Source organism: Cyprinus carpio, chromosome B20 (assembly GCF_018340385.1).
Source record: "Cyprinus carpio isolate SPL01 chromosome B20, ASM1834038v1, whole genome shotgun sequence".
NCBI classification, from domain to species: domain Eukaryota; kingdom Metazoa; phylum Chordata; class Actinopteri; order Cypriniformes; family Cyprinidae; genus Cyprinus; species Cyprinus carpio.
The window spans coordinates 26,957,883-26,977,472 of NC_056616.1; the positions used below are offsets into that span (position 1 = coordinate 26,957,883).

Here is a 19,590-nt window from a genome sequence, read left to right on the forward strand (position 1 = left end):
GTTTGATAGATCATCAAGTCAAAGTGCTCAAAGAAAAATGTGCTATTTCTTTGGGTTTTGTGTATGTGTTTATCTTAAAAAAAAAAAAAATCTGTAATCAAATAGCCCCTTTAATATTGTGTGTGTTTGTTCTTGTGTACGAGTTTTTGTACCTTCTTGTCCTTTTAGAGATTCTAGCACTGTAGACACTTTTAAATCTTTACTTCTCTGTCATGTCGACAGTGTGTGGAGAGTATCGTTGGTATTTTTGACCAACCTGAGTCATATGACATGACCTGAAAATGGGTTGCAGGTTTTGATTTTAGAGGGAAAACAGTCAAATAACCAATTAGGAATACACTGTAGATACTGTATATTTAATCACTTATTTCCCCCATTTTTGGATTTGGATTACCATGCTCAATGAATGAGTTAAAGTTAATATTTAGAAACATTAATAATTTAATAAACACCTTTTAATGTTATTTAGCAAATCTCAAAATTAAACGCGCATTTTTCATGTTTTCTTTATATATATATATATATATATATTATATATATATATATATATATATATATATATATATATATATATATATATATATATATATTTAGAAAAAAATGTTTTGTAACTTAATATTCTTTTTTTTATTATTTTAAAAATATTATTATTTAAATATGCAAATAATTGTGTATATTTAGTGTAGAAAAACTAATTGTTTTCAACTTATAAAAGGGAAAAGTGAACTCTTTCCCAACACAAATTGTGAATATTATTGCCTGCTGAGAACTTGAAACTATTGAAACTTGAAACCTTTATAACCCAAAATCACCCATTTTTTTTTATCGTATTTAGTCTAATTATTTTGCATTATCGTCTATGGAGTTCATAATAACTGTGAACAGGGAACCTGTTATTCTCGTACTGTTATTACCACCGGCGCAGCAGCTCATATGCTACGATGTGTATTTTGTGTGGTGAGACACTGTGTGTGCAGGGTTGGAGAACTGCCCCGTCTCTTCCTCACTCTGGTACTAACGACTGCGGCCTCTATGAGGACTTCTGTTATGAAGATGTGCTGCTGAGAGAGAGAGGGGAGTTTGGGGTGATTGTTTTTGATGGACTGCGAAAGTGTTTTCCTGTTTCTCCACTGCCAGTTGCCTACTGGTAATCCAGAGGACCAGTGTGTGATTGGTGTTTGTACATGTGGTGGGTGGGGCTATTTTATTAAAGTAACTTGGGCAAATTAAGCTTGCAGTTTTACTGTTTTTTCCTTCTCACAGGCCTCACACAGGATCCTGTTGTATGACTTGACTAGTCCATAAAAGTAATATATAAAAAAGAAGTCATAAAAGAATATTGAGAAACACAACTGTTTTCAAACTCTAAATAACAAAACAAAAATGTCTTTTCTTGAGGTGCAGCAAATCAGCATCCTTAAAGTATGATTGTCCTGGAAGGACTTCAGGTGACACTGAAATGACGCTGTGAGTAATGATGTCGTTGAAAATTCAGCCTTTGCATCGAACAAGAATAAATTTACATTTTTAATTTGAATATATTCATATAAGAAATGCAGCGCATGACTAACTTAACGTGTGCTGTTTTGCCGTTTTATGGTGCGAAGGAGATGGAGAGTGTGGACGTAGTCGGGCAGGGTGTTGTGAGTGGTGATGTAGGAATGTCAAGGTGGGTATAAATGTCTGTGCGTAGACCATTCCCAAACTGTCAGTATGGGTGGGGTAATGGGAAAAAGTAACAGGAAAAACTTCGGCTGACACATCTGCTTATTGAAGGAATAGAGGTGATACTCTCAAAAGGATACGCGTGAGAGTAGAGCGCGGGGTAGAATGTTCACGGTATGCTTGCGTGTGGACATCAATCAAGGGGCTTGGGGTGTCCATTTCAGAGGAAGCTTAAAGCAGGAATTGGGGCTAGTTCTTCTTGTCTGACAGCGTCCAACAAATGAGTTATTTTGTGAGGAGTTGTGTATGATCTTAGGCAGGGGCCCAGGCAGCCCAATCACACATAGAGTCATGTCATTGTTCTTTTGCTCTGATCTTCGCTCGAGTGGATTAGGACAAATATGCATTTACAGCTCAGGTGATTAATTCAGTACGATTCAGTGGCTCTGATGATAATTCCTTAGGAATATTATTTTATAATTTACTTGCACTAATGGTAATTAAATGACAGGCCCTAGAGCATTTACTGCTCAAACAAGACTTTTGGTGAGAGTGACCGAATCTGTTCTGGACTTTTAGTAAGTAATAGAATAGAAAAGCACAGAACCTAAGAAACCTCTTCCTGTTCACGTTCAGGATACTCGTGGAAGTGCAGAATGATTGAGCTGTGTTTCTTTCCTGTTAGGGGTTCTCCCAAGCATAGCCTGAATGCTATACTATATGAGACGCCATACATGCGTCTGTGGGCCCTTCCTCATGTTTTGACTAACCTCAGCCAAATTCAACTGGTTTCATTTGATTTGTTCGAAAATAATTTTCCAAAATAATTTATTCCTTGTGTTACTTTGTGTTGTTTTGGTAAACATCTACATAGGCCTAACAACAAATATTTGGTAGCACCATGAGTGTGTAATGTACTATCGATAAGTGAAACACAGAATATTTCATTGATAATAAAATGTAGGACTATTTATTGGGGAACGTTTTGGATCAAATTCAGATCTTCAAAAAGTAGGATCTCGACCTGAGTACGTTTCAAGCTGTTTGGTTTTTTTGCTTACTTCTGAGATTACCTATGATGGCACCGAACCGTGGAAAGCTCAGACATAATTCCGTAGATTGCCCGTTAAAATACTACATCCTACTGATGAACGTGTTGCCTCGTGGCATGTTGTTGTTGCATGTTGTGCCCCCATTCCCAGCTTGTCACGGCCACATGACACAGGCATATAGGGCAGTACGTGTCGTCGACAGAATTGAAAATACACATTACACCATCCGCTCGTGCCTGGGTTTCTAGTGCAATGATGCACCATTGGATGTGGTAGGTTGTACATATGTGACAACACTTGAGTGTATTCATAGTAGTAAGTAGCTTCTTAGCTCGAAACACCTCCACGGGCCATGAGAAAACAGCACATTGTTTTAGATTGAGATACTGGGACACGCACATGGGCAACTTGCATGCTGCAATTCTGCTTGAAATAGCCGTCCACACATGTGTTGAACATTAATCGCACTTATGTAACGACACACTGCATGAGAGCGGCTTAAAGTGCCCCTACTTATGGTTAAATAAATAAACTATTCATACTCTTTGAGCGTTTTTGAAAGACAATACTACTCTTAGACCCGGTGCACTTTTAGATATTATAAAACTTTGTAGGACAGGTTTTCACATTACAACTCACATAATGCTGTTAACATCAACCTGTGCATGGAAAGGTTAGTTTTTCGAAATATCCATAATAGGGTCACTTTTAAATAAATTGCGGTGCTAATCCTCGTTAGGCATTTCACAAGATAAAGATTTGACATCCATTTACAAAGGGCTGTTCATGAGTGTGTAGCGATAGGCTTTACTTTCATGTGCAGTGCTGCTACCCTCCTACCACACAGACATCAGGCACTTGATGGTTGACAGAGCATGGCACTACACACCGTGTTGTTTATTTACAGGATAAGCTTCCTAGTCCCAACCCTAGAGATCTTTGTGATGAAGTAGATATGTTAGTGGTGTGGTTACACAAGGGAGTAGACGATGGGAGAAGGCAGAAATCCTTTGTCTCATTTGCCAGACCTCGCGAGCTTCATTTCCGCTCCCTGGCCGATGTCCGTTCCTCTATCAACACTAGCTTAAAGTGGCAGGGCGCTACTTGACTCCCTTCCGATACGTGACTAAATTCTCCAGGACGTGGGGAGAGTACTGGATAAAAGGATCTTTTATCGGACACACAGTCTGCTTATAAGTCGTTCCTAGGACAGACAATGAGGAGAAATCTATGGTATGAGCTCTATATTCTGTAGAGAGTCTTTATGATGGGAACAGATTGAACAGGCACTATTTGTTGAAAACACATCCCTTATTCTGGCCTGAGTGATACTAGTCAAGGCACCCTAATTTTATTTATTTATTTAATTTAATTTGACATTTTATTCATTTTTTTATTTTCCACAAATAAAAAGGTTATTGTCACGACGGAAAACAGACTAGTTGAAGGCTCTATAATATTACACCACACTGACATTATTGTTATTTATGTCGAAATATTATTTGAGTTAGAGCTTCTTATTAGTTTCACTCATTGTTACAAATTTAAAGCTCTCTTGACTGATTGGTTGGAATTAATAACTACCATATGCTGTTATTTATTTCATTCTTTCCTATTTATTTATTTTTATAATTATTATGTTAAATCATTTTTATGAGGTGCACATAATGTTAAAATTTCAGTGTGTTATGATTTGAAAACAAACGGCTCTATTCTTAGCGAATTTGAGTGCACATATGCCCTTTATTTGTTTTTCTTGTTTTGGTTTGTTATTTACATTAAGAGTTTTGTCAACAAAGTTTAATCTTGGGCGTATTACCTTCTTTGAAACACATCTTCTAGTTTTTTTTTTCATGTCTGTTCTAATTGATGCTCACACATATGCACTGCCATCTAGGTTACAATTTTTATTTTATTATGTGTTATTATTTTTCATATGTTTGAAATTTAAGGTGGGCGGGTAGAATATAAAATCTGACACTCACACACCTTAAATTAAATAGATAATTCAAGATTTTGTATATATTGTAGCTGTTTGTGATCTCAGTGTATTGTGATTGTTGATCAAAGGTTTGAATAATATATGACTTCTTACTGTTGGTTTTTTTTTACGGTAATTTTGTATTGTGACTATTTTTGTTACAGCATTATCCATAGAATAGTGCAGTGCAAAAAAGTTAGTCCCTTTTTTAAGATGCGTTAAAAAAATAATGCCATAAATCATTTTTATTTCATCAATTCACGTTCTTCTGCAGTAAATTCTTATTCATCATTACATATTTTTTTTCTTCTCGTATAAGTGACGCAGTGGGTTTCAGTGATGATAATTGTTTTAAGAGCTCCGTTCTGCAGTGTGCCTTGGGAGGCTTACATCTAAACAGTAGGCGCTGTATGTCCCATCCCCACTTCCTTTAACTACTCGATGACTCATCACTTTACATTCAACCAGAAGATGTTAAACTATCTGATGTTTCCACCTCATAGCAAGCTCTGCTCTAGGACGCCATAAAACCCATGCGGTATGGTCTGGATAGCTTCCGCTTCATTAGCGGAGAACCTCGGCTTCTTTTTAATTTAGTTGCTCTGTAATTGGTGGCTTGCTGGCTGAAGCTCTACCTGGCTGGTTCAGTCTTTTTCTAGAACATGTGCTCCCAGAAAAAGCTGGAGAGAGCGGAAAGAAACTGGGGGCGGGGTTATCTGTGTGACGAAGTCAATAAGGAAAAGCCCAGACTGTGAGCAACGTTAACATGGAAAAAAGAAGAGGAGCCTAAGATAGTATTTGCCACTTTAATGCCGAGCCGGCCTGTTACTCAGGCCCTCGATTATCACGAAACCTGTCAACAAAGACGTCATAATAAAAAGATGAGTCATGTTGGCATCAGTTTAAACGTTTTTGTCCTCATCACACTTCAGTGAAGTCTGCATGTTTTGATAAAATATTATTTCTTTTTGCTGTGGCACTGTAGATTCATCCTATCTTGATGTGAAAAATAAACTGCAGACATCGTCTGCAGATCGGTGTTTCCACTATTCACTACAAAGCCACAGGCTGTGTATTACAGACTAAGATTTTAGTCTTTTGACACGGCTCTCTCAGGGCACATGTTTGAAATAAGATGCCATCATTTGGATCTGTCTCGCTCTACCTGTACCACAGCGCTGGGTTTCAGGGTCGCCCAGCTTCCCACTTTAGACATGTCAGCTCAGGTTATATCCTTCGTCTCTAATGTAACCTGACCTTGGCTCCATGTTCATATATAGAGGAGAAAGCTGTGAATAGTGTTTGTACTAGGTGCTTTAGTATAGATTGTGCTGGCTGACTAAGAGCCTAATTAGCCCTGCACTAATCATAGGGGTGTAATTGATTTTTTGGTAGTTTTCTTTTTGTGCAGTGGTTACTGGACTATTGACCTCTGTGAAACGGACACAAAACATTTTTGTAACCTTTGACTGTTTCTCACTATTTCAGAGTCTTTTTCGAGAGTGAACTGCGCACGCATCAGTGTGACGTACATACTAAGACCCTCTTGTGAAATAATAATCGGTTTGCATGTTTGGGAGGAGGTGAAAGAGAGGCTGGCTGAAAAATGCTAAAGTGTTTTTGTTTGAAGGGCTCGGAGAGCTAAATGTAAATGTAGGGTGATAATCGTAAAGAGAGGATTATGGAACAGAAATGACCTTTTTTTTTTCCATTGAATTGAACACCAAGTGTTACTAATATATATATATATATATATATATATTATATATATATATATATATATATATCTATATATATATATATATATAACTTTTCTAAATGCTCCTACATGGCATTTATGCCTGTTTGACATAAAACTAAATTTCCATAGATTCTCATTAAAGGGAGGACTTCAAGCCATATTTAGAGTCTTTTTTTAAGTAAGTCTCTTGTGCTTAGCAACAGCTGTATTTATTGAAATCAAACTACAGTAAAAAACTGAACATATTGTGAAATTGTTATTATACATGTCAAAATCACTGTGTTAAATATATTTATAAATGCCATATATTTTCTATGATTGCAGTGTGAATTTGTATCATTGAGATAAGTTTTTAAGTTTTGTTATATTTTAAATTAGATGGCTATTTTCATATTTTCTGTTATAGTAATTTTGTTTGTGCATTTTTTTATTTATTTTTTAGTTTTTAAGTATGTCTAATAGTTTTTTATAATTTTTTATTTCAGTTAGTTATTTTACTGGCAGTACATCAATTTTTAACTTAATGAAAACTTGGAAAGTTTCCTTTGCAAACTAGTTGAAATAAAGTATTAATTTTTTATATTTTAATAAATGTAAAATGAATGACATTTATGGGTTATATTTCAAGTAACACAATACTTTCAGTTAACTATAATAACCCTTATTACAGTATCATTACTACAGTCTTCAGTGTCAAATGATCCCTTCAGAAATCATTCTAATATCCCGATTTGCTGTTCAGAAACCTTTACTGTTATTATCAGTGCTGAAAACAGTTTAATATATTTGTTAAAAAGTCATGTTACCTTATTATTCAAAATTCCATATTAACAGAAATTCAAAAGAACAGTAAATAATGTATTTTAAAAAAATAATAATAAAATTTGCCCCGAACTTTTGTACACCCACTTGTACACTGTTGTTGTTTTTTTTTTTCTCAGTAAAAAAATGCGGCCCATCCTCTATTTGGTAGCTTTTTCTGTCTTCGCTTTTTCACTCTTTGCAGGAAGTAACAATAATGAAGATTCTAAATCGACATCCAAATATTGGTAAGTTTGTCCCACACAGTAAATCAGTTTTTTAGAAGTGCAATCTCTCTCTCCGTCGGTCTCCTCTTTCTGTTTTTTGTGGATATGTTTTGGGAATGTGGCACACAAAGCGGACCTAGTAGAGGAGGCCTCTCTAATCCCCTGTGCAGGAACTCCCTCTGCTTTTTCCCAGAAGCCGCCACACCGCTCCTATTCAGATGGCCGAGCGGCTGTCCTCCCGGCAGTACAAAAGCACTCCTGTATGCCTTCGTGTGTTCCATTGTTTGATGCATCCATCATCTGACGGCCTGCGCATGTCCTCTCCCTCCTCCCCCCATCGTCATGATGTCATCTCTGTGTGGCCCCTGGCCCCTCACTCACCCCAATACCTTAATCGTCCCTCAGCGTGACCTCCCTCTGCCATTCCCAAACATGAGCAGGTGTTTTGTGTTCATGAGAGACCCTTGTTTTCTATTATAAAGTATGTAGTTCTAGTTCTGGATGCTGATTGGTCAGTGGTGACACTATGATATTGCAAGCCAGGGGTTTTCAAACTTTAAGATGACAAAGACCCCTTTTAGATGACAAATATGATGATCCCCTTATGAGGTGCTCCCTTCTTAAAATATAAAGGCTGCTATATGCACTAATGTTCAAAATTTTAAAGGGTCAGTAAGATTTTTGGTTTTACTTTTATTTAAGCAAAGATGCATTAAGTTGATCAAAATAGTTAAAACTTTCATTTTATTTCAAATAAATGCAGTACAACTCCTTCCCCACAAAAATAAGCTGCATAAATGGAAAAACCGTTGATTAAAAGGAGGATAATAATGAGGAATGTTTCTTGAGCAGCAAATCAGCATGGGTTAGAATGATTTCTGAAGAGTGATCATGCCACTGACTGAAGACTGGGTAATAATGCTTTTGCCATCATAGGAATAAATCCATGTTTTAAAATATTTGCCCCAAGGACCACAAAAACCGGTCATAAAGGTCAGTTTTTTTTGAAATTGAGATTTCCATCATCTGAATGCTGAATAAATAAGATTTCCATTGATGTATGGTTTGTTAGGACAATATTTGTCTGAGATACAACTATTTGAAATATTTAATCTGAGGGTGCAAACAAAATCAAAATATTGAGAAAATTGCCTTTAAAGTTGTCCAAATGAAGTTCTTAGCAATGCATATTACTAAACAAAAATTATGTTTTGATATATTTTACGGTAGCATATTTTACAAAGTATCTTCATGGAACATGATCTTTGCTTAATATTTTAATGATTTTTTGGCATTAAAAGAAAAATCGATGATTTTGACTCATACAATGTTTTTTTTTTTTTGTTGTCTATTTCTACAAAAAAAAACTGTGCAACTTAAGAGTGGTTTTTTGTGGTCCAGGGTCCACATATTATTTTAACAGAAAGCGGTTATTTTTAAATTAACATTTTTAATAGTTCACAATATTACTGTTTTGATTGTATTTTTGATCAAATAAATGCAGCCTTTGTAAGCAAAAGTGTCTTGTTTAAAAACACATTCTCACAGACTGCAAACTTTTTACCGGTAGTGTATAAACTTTATTAATTTTGAGCATGCAGAATCCCAAGCCATGCAGCCTTTAAGTGTGTACAAATTTGTGTTTGAATGGAAGATGGTAGTTACTTCACAAATTGCTTTTTTGAATCATGTTTTATTAATAATTTGTTGAAAATCTTGTGTATAGTGTTTGTAGGATTGAGAGAACTTTGTTGTTGATAAATTTTTTTTTTTTTTCAGAAACAGGATTTAGCTAAATATCTATTTTCACTACAACAAAAGACTTTGTCAAGACTTCTGAGAACACTTATGAGTAATGACCAAAACTACGGTGCCCGGGAGGTGACATGGTCGGGTTCACTTAGTTTGTGTCGTGGCCACGAGATATTAATTTGTGGGAACATCATATTAACTCGTGGGAACATGATATTATGTCATGGCAACGACATCCTTCCTTCTTATGTTGAGGAAACAACATATTTTTTATCATGGCCACGCGTTTTTAATGCGTAAACAAAATTGCATGACCATAGCACCATAGGTTGCTATGGTCACGCAGGTTTGTTTGCGCATTAAACTCGTGACCAGAGAAAAATTGTCGTTCCCTCAACATAAGAACTCGTGGACACAAGAAATGGATGTCATTCCCTCAACACAGCATCTTAAGGGTACAACATAAGGATGTCGTTACCCGCGATACCTCGAACAAAATGATCTCGTGGCCACGACATAATAATCACGTTCCCACGAGTTAATATGACGTTCCCCACAAGTTATTATGTCGTGGCCATGACAAAACATACAAGCCTGGCTTGTATGTAAATAATTTATGCAATAATATTCCAAATGCGAAGTTCCATCTGTATGCAGACAACACTGCTATTTTACTGCTGTGCTTCATCAGCGTCACAATCAACACTTCACTATTTACAGTCAGCGTTTTGAAATTGGTTCAGTTCCGTTCAGTCAATCTTAAGCTGGTTTTAAACACAGATAAAACTAGTTTAAAAAAATATTTTTTTTCAAATTCTAAAGCTGTACCAAGTGATCTTCCTGATATATCCTTCCTGGGAACAAAAATAGAATATGTTATAAGTTATAAGTACCTGGGCATCCTATTTGATAGTCAGTTAACTTTTAAGCTACATATTGATAAATTAATTTCAAAACTTAAGCTGAAATTGCCGTTTTACTACAGAAATAGATCTTTATTTTCTTTTAAAGCAAGGAAATATTTGGTATCTGCTACCTTCTTACCACTTTTGGATTATGTCGATCTGCTGTATATGAATGGGCCCGAGATAATTTATCTAAAAAACTAATACTACTGTTTTTTATAGTGTTTTAACGTTTATTACTGGTTGTAGTTATCAAACACATCATTGTACTTTATATGAGAAGGCTTGAGTTAACCATCGTTGTATACCCAAAGAAGTTTTAATTGGTATTGTTTTATTTATAAGTCTATTTGTGGTCTAACTCCATCTTGTTTGAGTTTTTCTAAATCGAAGTATGGCTACAATCTACGTTCAAATGATCTTGTGATGACCTTTTAAAGTCCCTCTGGTTCGAACAGAGCTAAGGAAAAAGGGTTTTGGATATAATGCTACTTTGGCTTGAAATAATCTACAAAGCATTCTAAAGATGACCGTGTTTCCATCATTACATGAATTTAAGCTACTTTTAACACACTGTGTGTTTTTTAATCCTTTGGTGAAATTGTTGTTGAGGATCTTTGATTTTTGTGTTTTGTATTATGATGGTAAACTATGCTATTTTGTTGCTGCTTTTCCCGCTTGGGCCAGGTCACTCTTTTGCCCATTTAATTAAAAACTCAATGAGTTTTTTAACCTGGGTAAATAAGAACATGAAAAACTAAGTGAACCGAACATGTCACCTCCCAGGCACCATACAAAACAATGTAACAGGTACAAATATTTTTTTTTCTTTTAGTCACTGAAAAACAGTGTCCAGAATGGAGTGACTTGTTTAAATGACTCAGACTTTTTCCCAGCACTACTAATTGTTTTTCCAGTACGTCTGTGCTGTGTGTGTTTTTTTTTGTTTGTATTAGCCATTTCTGTTCCATTTGCACATTATGCATGTTTCACATGAATGACTTAACCATTGAAAAGTGTTTGATGCAATCGTCGTGAAGGTAATGTGTTTACAGTGAGTAATGAGGAAAGGTAATTTCAAACTCCCCCATCTATGGCCCACACACTTCCTAACCTTTCTCCTTCATATTTCATAATTTACCTCCGTCATCCTCCTCACATAACCTCTCTGAAAGCCAGCCACCTTTCTCCCTCGCTCGCCCCCTCATTCAATTGTCCTTCATCTCAACATCATTATTTCTGAGAATATAGAGCATCTTTCTTTCCCAGAATCAGGAATCCGGTGTGTCCTTCATGACAACGCTCCGCTTCCGCTTTCCCTCATGCGATGCCCCTTTGCAATTATCTGTGTGGCGGCACACGCTCAGGCATCGTCTACTCCATAAGAGTACAAGCGTCCTGTCTGTCACACGCTATCACTGCTCCAGAGATGACCTACTTTTTTGTCCTTGTCCTTTCTCGCCAATGAGGGAAAAAGGCGGAGTGGATTTGCTAGAAAGAGGATGTGGTTGGTGTTGATGTGTGATCTGGCTGTGTCAAACACGGAGCGTGGCACATTCAGGGGCAGCGCTAAAAGAAAGTTTTTTTCGTTATGCACACTCGCCCTCATGTTGTTTCCAACCTGTATGCTGTTATTTTTGGTCTGTGGAAAATTTTCTGTGGAAATATTTGAAAAAGTCATTAAATGCAGCTCTTGTAATGTATCAAGCATGAACAAACAAAACTCCAAAAAAAAAAAAATTTTCACTATACAAGTGTCTTTTGAATATTAATGTGAGAAAGGGATACATAAAGCCTTTTATTCACTGATATTCTTAAAAAGTCTTAAAGTATTAAACAGCTATAAGGCAAATCACCTTAATTACAAGAATGTTTTATATGATGCAAAAAGAAATTTTAAAAATCAGACAAAAAAACTTTAATAACGGAAAGAACTACAAGTACCATGATTGCTTTGGCATTGTGTATGTTTTGTGTATACCAGCTTTTTAGCTTGATAGTTTTTTGCAGAAATCATGGGTAATGTAGTTTCCACCAGGAATTCTACTATTAAACACAATTATTTCCAACAATTATATATATATAATCATAGCTTGACACCAACACTGCCATTTAACTTGCAAGAGTTGTATAATAATTATTCAAAAATTCTTTGTTCCATCTCTACCAAAATTTTGTTACCAAAATTTTAAAATGTGTTTACCAAACTTTTTGTTTCCATTAAAGAATTTAGAACGTTTAGGGTGAGTAATAATGACGCAATTTCATTTTTTTAGGGCGCACCACTCTTTTAAGATGATGGCAGAAGCATATTAGCCTGACATATTTATGATGACCTATTTTTCTGAATAGATGAAGTTTTGTTAACAGATCACAAATGTGTTTGTGTGTCCTCTGAACTTGAACATCATCACAGAAGCAGAGCGCTGCCCTTCGCTGGTGTTTATGCTGTTACTAAATTTAGCATACATGAAGGGATAAGCGTTTGATGCTGTGTGTCGTGGGGTAGTGTTACTTAAACCTGGCCCGTCACTCACATCTAAAGCAGCTTTCAGTAACGTTTTTCCTGGAGACACGGCGCATGTCCTGTGCAGTTTGTAGTCAACAGGGAAGAGCCTCTGCAGGCAATCTGTGAATTACTTTCAGCTCATTTAGATGCTTTAATAGTACGGCTGGAGAAACGGTGATTAGGATGCTGAATCACAGGGTTTTAGAACATACTTTTACTTGTAAAGAATGCCCAGGTCATTTTTTCAATCCCAAAATAAAGATAGCATCAGTTATTTATTTTTTTATTAAAGGTATTATGAACTAACAATTAACTGCAGGGTAGTTTAACTGCTCTTATTAAACTAGGTCAATGTTAATTTTCTACTTGTACATATTTTAAGAAATGCAACTGTATTAATAACAACATGAATTAACAGTGAACAATTATATATATATACATTTATATATATACAATTATATTATATATATAAAACATAGCAAGAGTTTTTTTTTTTTTTGCAATAAATTAATTTTATTCAGCAGGGAGCATTAAATTGGTCAAAAGTGTTAGTAAGACATCTATGAAATGTAACTTCCTTTTTTCAAATAAATGCTGTTATGAACATTCTAGTTGTTTCCACCAACTGTTTTCAACATTGTTAATAAGAAATATGACACTGAAGACTAAAATAATGGTTCCTGAAGATTCAGGAATAAATTCAAAAATAAATTACATTTTAGAATATAATAAAATAGAAAAAAGGTTATTTTAAATGGTAATAATATTTCACAGTATTACAGTTTTACTGTATTTTTGATCAAATCAAACCAACAAAAATGCAAAACGCCTTTTTAGATAACTGTCTATTTATATAAAAAGTGTATAATAAATATTTGATATATACACACCGTGGTAAATTTTTCAGGCTCAGAAATAAAATTTGCTCACTTAATGACTTCTTTGCTGTTTAAAACTCCTCATATGAATGTCTGCATGCATAATTCAGTTTAGACAGTTTGCAAGAATGTTTAGCATCCCAAGTGGTATGAAAATGATCACTCCAAGACTCTGCCAGAGTGAACGAGACTTGAGCGAGGTATAAGTGAGTAGGGCGCCGACGCAGTCTCCGTGTTGCCATATCCAGCTATTATAAGCATCTTTTGACTTGTCTTTTCCACTTAACATGACACTGTAGAAAGTTAATAAAGTGAGAAGTTTCTGTTTAGAGTCAGCAATATTTTATCTTATCTTATTTGCAAAAAAAATTTAAATACAAAAAAAAAACCATTATTTTTTTCTGATTTTGTAGCAATATCTGGTAACACTGCATTGCCAGCACTGAAACTGACAATAATCAAAATAGCCCATGGACAGGTTATTGCTGACCGGATAGCACATTCAGCAAGGGAAACGCAAAAAATATCATCATATTATCTATCAGAAATATTATCAATGCAGCCAAAAGCAGTAGTATTTTACATTAATACACAGGTCAGGTTATTATAGCACAGACCTCACTAATTTTTTAAACCCTGGTTACAGCCATGTTTTGAAGTGCATTGTAACATATAATTGTGAAAAAAGAAAAGTTTATGGCAGTGAGTTAATAAGTACTCAGACTTGATGTCAGTAACCAAAACTTTTACTTTTGTGTTTTGCTGCATTCATGAAGACAGACAACTTGTCATATCAGCCTGCAATACAAGCAAAGAATAATTTGGTGCACTCAAGTCGCAACAATAAAACCAGCAGGATAATGATAATTGATTTTCATGTTTCCTTTTTTTCTGTCTCTTTTCTACAGTAAAGCTGTTTGAGGTCATAGAAACAGAGAAGACACTTTATCTGGTGATGGAGTTATGCCAGTGGTGGTGAGTTTGATGAAGCTAATGTGACACTGACTGCTTATGAGCTCCATATTATGTTATGTAATCCTGTGCAACCAGCCCTGTAAATCTACATAATGAAGCATATGAAACCAAGAGTGCTATATGATTCACCCTGTGCGTCTCTTCTCTCCACAGGGGAGGTGTTTGACTACCTCGTAGCACATGGACGAATGAAGGAGAAGGAGGCCAGAGCTAAATTTAGACAGGTACAGTACTGCAGTGTACTCGATACAGCCCTGTCCCGCCCTATCGCTCTCACCCAGACCGCCCTGTCCATTCACACTCCTCCTGGATGCATTGGAAACAGCTAGCTGTGAACTGCAATTGTGCGACGCTTGTGTGATTGGCAGTCGATGGTTCCTGTGGCAGCCGCGTGAACGGTTTCCCCAGTGGGCCGAATGTGGCCCATATACATGACTTTTAGTTTGGGGTCATAACTAAATATGGTTCGAACAGTTTAAGAACCTCTTGTGGAACAAGACAACAATGCATTGCACCCAACTCAATTTCTATTACGACCAAACAAATGAACTATATTAACCACAGTCTCCTTCTTATTTGATCAGACTTCCAAAGTTAAGCCATTTTTACACAAAAAGAAGTTTCTTTTTTTTTCAGTGTAGGCCAAGCCGATATTTTATTTTTATTTTATTTTATTTTATATATTTTATTTTTATTTTATTTTATTTTATTTTATTTTATTTTAAGCAGTATTCTAGTATTCCATCCCAGTAATATTTTAGTAGCAGTGAAATACTATTATAGTTTTTGTTAATATTTTGAATGAGTTTAGGTGAAGTTTTAGTAATTTTGTTGCGTGTTTTTGGCATTTTAGTTTAAATTTTAACATTTTTGTATAATGTCTATATCATTTTTTGTTTTATGTAGTTAATTTACGTAGTTTATTTTCAGTTAAATGTTTTTTCTTTTATTTAAAGTGAAATCGAGTCAAATTCTGGTTTTTAATTTTAGTTAGAACGATGGTATTTTTTGTCAAAAAAATCTGTAGATTTAAAAAATGGTATTGTTGACAAATTTTTTTAAATAATACTTTAAATTATTTCAAAAAATAATGAAAAAATCAGTTGAAATCACAGTTTTTTTAAATTATGCTAGACGCATCGGTGTCCTAGATTATTTAAGAATATTTAAGTTTTTTTTTCTACCTAAAGGTGAGCATGTTTTATTATGACCACCACCATGTCAAGATCACTTGACCAGCCAAATGCTACTCCATTAATCTTAAAAATCCCATCATAAGCTAAATGTAATAAATGAATCATGGGTGACAAATACAGACAGTGATGGCAGCCATAAGCTTTAACTGTCGCTTGATGCTGCATTTTTACGCCCAAATGTGCTGTCAACAAAAAAGCTCCAGGTGTTGAGTGGAGTGAGAGAGCTCTAATGAGACAGCCACCCACTGACAGCATCATTTGCTCATTTAATTACCCGAAGACCCCTTCCAACCTCCCTCCATCCCACTGCGACCCATCGGTCTAATGGACGAGGACGGTGGGTTTGCCCGCAGCTGATGCAGACATCTGTAGTCATAGCAGTGGGGTCTCCCTCCCATCCTCCTCTCCTCCGTCTGAGTCCTGTGCTGCTGCTGCTGCTGCTGCTGCTGTAGAGACAGCTTATCTGGGTCAGGCTTGAAGCACCGCAGAGATTTCTGAGCAGAGCAGAAAAACCACCAGATTCTTCCACCAGCCGGAGAAAGAAATGGAAATCTGTCCCCGTATTTGATGTCTGGGACACGGATAGAGCTGCATGAATATTAAACGTATCCAGAATGTTGTGCATTTGAGAACGAGACGAGAAAATCCACTACTATTATGAGGTGTAATTTGAGAGGATTACACATTAACAATATGAAAAGCGGTATTTTATTAAAGTAATGTTTTTGGAGATCCGTAATTTGTAAATGTTGGTTTATTAAATATTTTAGCTAATTTAATAGGAGCAGTCTCTGCCCCACTGCAGATTTCCTCTAACTCTGTGTAAAAATACAGAAAAAAGCCTGCAGATTTTGTCAGGATCTGTGTAATGGAATGTGGAAGCAAATGTTGTTCATTTTTCAATGCAATTATAAAAATAATGCATATTTGTCACCTGTGATTACTTTTACTGCCAGAAGAGTCTAATGTGATAATCAAGATGATGTGAGGAGTGTTTGGGTTGTCATCTCTGTGTAGCAGACAAGCTTACACAAACGTTCAAGAGTTTGGAGAATTCTTTCTTTCACTTAAAAATTAACAACAACAAAAAAAATCAAAATCAAAAAAGGAAACTTACATGGATGAATCCTTTACAATACCAACTATCACATGCATTTAGAAAATAGATGGGGTGAATTTTCATTTCATGTAGAAATTTTGTGAAATAATTCTCTTATATCGTGGTTTGATATATTTTAAAATGTAATTTATTCCTGTAATGCAAAGCTGAATTTTCAGCATCAGTGGCACATTATCCTTCAGATAATCATTATGATTCCTAACATAATTGTGGAAACTTTTTTTTTTTTTTAGAATTTGCTGAATAAAATTCAGAAGAACAGCCTTTATTTAAAATAGTTTTTTTTTAAATATTATAAATGTCTAAACTGTCAATTGTGATCAATTAAATGCATCCTTGCTCAATAGAAGTATTAGTTTCTTTTCATACTCATACTGAGCAGCATTCATTTAAAATAGAAACCTTTCTAATATGCTGTTTTCAAGAAACACTTTTTATGATTATTTTCAATGTTGAAAACACCTGCTTCATATTTTTGTGGAAACAATATATTTATTTATTTAATGAATACCTTTAAAAAGTTTAAAAGAACCGCATTTATTTTAAAAAGACATCTTTTATCAGATTCTAAATATTTTATTGTCACTTTTGATTAATTTAATGTATCCTAGCTAAATAGAACTATAAATTTCTCAACAACAAAAAAAAGAAATCACTGACCCCAAATTTTGAAAATGAAAAAAGGAGGATCTTGCGCTTGGTTCCACTCACATGATTTCAAGTCAATAACAGAATTCATCAAAGAGCAAAAAATCTAAATTCTTAAAATTAATTTGCTTTGTATCCAAATACAAGGATTACATGCCGAGATACTAGCAATCTTCTTTTATTATTATAAAGTGCAAAAAACTGCTGAGTGGCAATTTCAAGTATTGAGATTTGTTGCTCTTTGATAGATTCTATACTATATTCTGTAACCGTAATCTCACAACCTGATTCTGATGGTTTGGAGCTCCAAGCGTCAGCTGTGCTGAGCAGTCAGTTTCAGCAAGTCTTTTTCTCACCCCTCATTTATCATCCCGGACCATGTGTCAGACCCTCAGCACACATGCTCCCCCGTACAATCAATGGCATTCTGGGAAAAGCGATGATGCCAGTTAATGTGGTGTATTTGGCTGTCTGCCGTCCAGTCAGTTCTGTCTCTGTCCACATTCTAAAACTCCCTTGTCTCCTTTTCTTCTTCAGATTGTATCAGCGGTTCAGTATTGCCATCAAAAACACATTGTCCACAGAGATCTCAAGGTAAGGTCATCTTTTTGTCCCAGCAAAACAAAAAGACTGAAGTATTAGGTTCATCTTCTACCAGAACTGCTATTCTCTTAAAAGCCCTGCACGTAGATGTTGCTTTTGTACCAAAATGGTGCTTAAGTCAGTACTTTGGCACGGAGGACAGAACATGAGCAAGAGCCCCTGAAGATGCTGCTTCCTCTCTCCAGTCTCCCTTACCTCTGCTTTCCCCCTCCAAGTCTCCATGCGCCATTACACGCTTTGTTTCCAGACTGATGCTCTGTAAATGATGCATGAGGCCAGTGTCAGAGTGAAGCTGTCTAAATGACTCGTGTGCAGGAAGCCAGGTGGAAATGTGGGTCTTTTTTATTGTATTATGTGCTGTCACTTTCACTCTTTCTTCTGCTGTATGTACCCGTCTGCTTAAATGCATGTTAGAACGGAGTAACTGTAAGGAGCATCTTAGAGAAATTACATTTATATTATGCATACAGGCAAGTGCAAAGTTTGGGATTCTGAATTGAATTTAAACTTGGAAATAAGCAGTGGATTTTAGGATTTGTTTTTGTAACTAAAAAATATTATTTTAAAAAAAAACAAATTAGATTTAATGATCTCTGCTTATTAAATGTTCTTGAGTGAAAAAAACGATTCTAATAAAAGTCCCAATCACATTTCAAACCAAAATAAAATCATTTTAGAACACAGATTTATTTCCATTGCTTTTTTCTTTTTAAATTTTTATAATTCCAATTATGCTTTTTAGTGTTTTATCTTTATATTCTCATCACTGTGATTATTAGTAACTTTTACTTATTTATTTACCAATCAGTCAGTATATCTTAGTATAATTTATATCTAAATGTGTATAAATTGAAGACAATACAAAAAAGCTCTCTCTCTCTCTATAAAAAATATAGTTTCATTATTATTTATTATAATTATTTTATTGTACTAGCATTATAACATTTAATTCATATTTATCTAAATTAAAAATAAATTCATATTGATTTAATTTATAATATTATATTATATAAATATTAATTATAAATATACATTTTCATGCGATGAGATTATAAATTCCCTTAGCATTCCATCATTAATATGGATCATTAATAAATGAAATATGCATGAAAAAGGACTCTTTGTCTCACTCTTTCTCTTGTTCTCTCATGCAGGCAGAAAACCTACTGCTGGATGCAGATATGAACATTAAGATTGCAGACTTCGGTTTCAGTAATGAATTCACTATTGGGAACAAACTAGACACGTTTTGCGGCAGCCCTCCATATGCGGCCCCTGAGCTTTTCCAAGGCAAAAAGTATGACGGGCCTGAGGTGGATGTGTGGAGTCTGGGGGTCATACTCTACACACTGGTCAGTGGATCACTGCCCTTTGATGGACAGAATCTGAAGGTTAGTGTGTGCAGCCCCCAGAAAAGGTCACTTTTGCCCTCCTAAACATTCACAGAGAGTCATACAACTGAGAAGCTGTGGATTTGTGTAGAGATTCATGAAAAATGCTGGGTGAAATCAGTGATTTATTAAAGCAATAAGCCTTA

At 35.3% G+C, this 19,590-nt stretch overlaps 1 protein-coding gene across 1 annotated transcript in view; it reads left to right on the top strand.

Annotated features, from left to right (window-relative positions):
- The first annotated feature begins 1,553 nt into the window (after nucleotides 1-1,553).
- Nucleotides 1,554-19,590, top strand: part of LOC109044960 (MAP/microtubule affinity-regulating kinase 3-like) — a 36,150-nt gene continuing 18,113 nt past the window's right edge. The window contains 7 exon segments of the mRNA XM_042746547.1: nucleotides 1,554-1,669; nucleotides 7,661-7,749; nucleotides 14,420-14,472; nucleotides 14,474-14,486; nucleotides 14,640-14,710; nucleotides 17,988-18,044; nucleotides 19,208-19,444. Of these exon segments, the coding sequence (XP_042602481.1) occupies nucleotides 1,554-1,669; nucleotides 7,661-7,749; nucleotides 14,420-14,472; nucleotides 14,474-14,486; nucleotides 14,640-14,710; nucleotides 17,988-18,044; nucleotides 19,208-19,444 (636 nt within the window).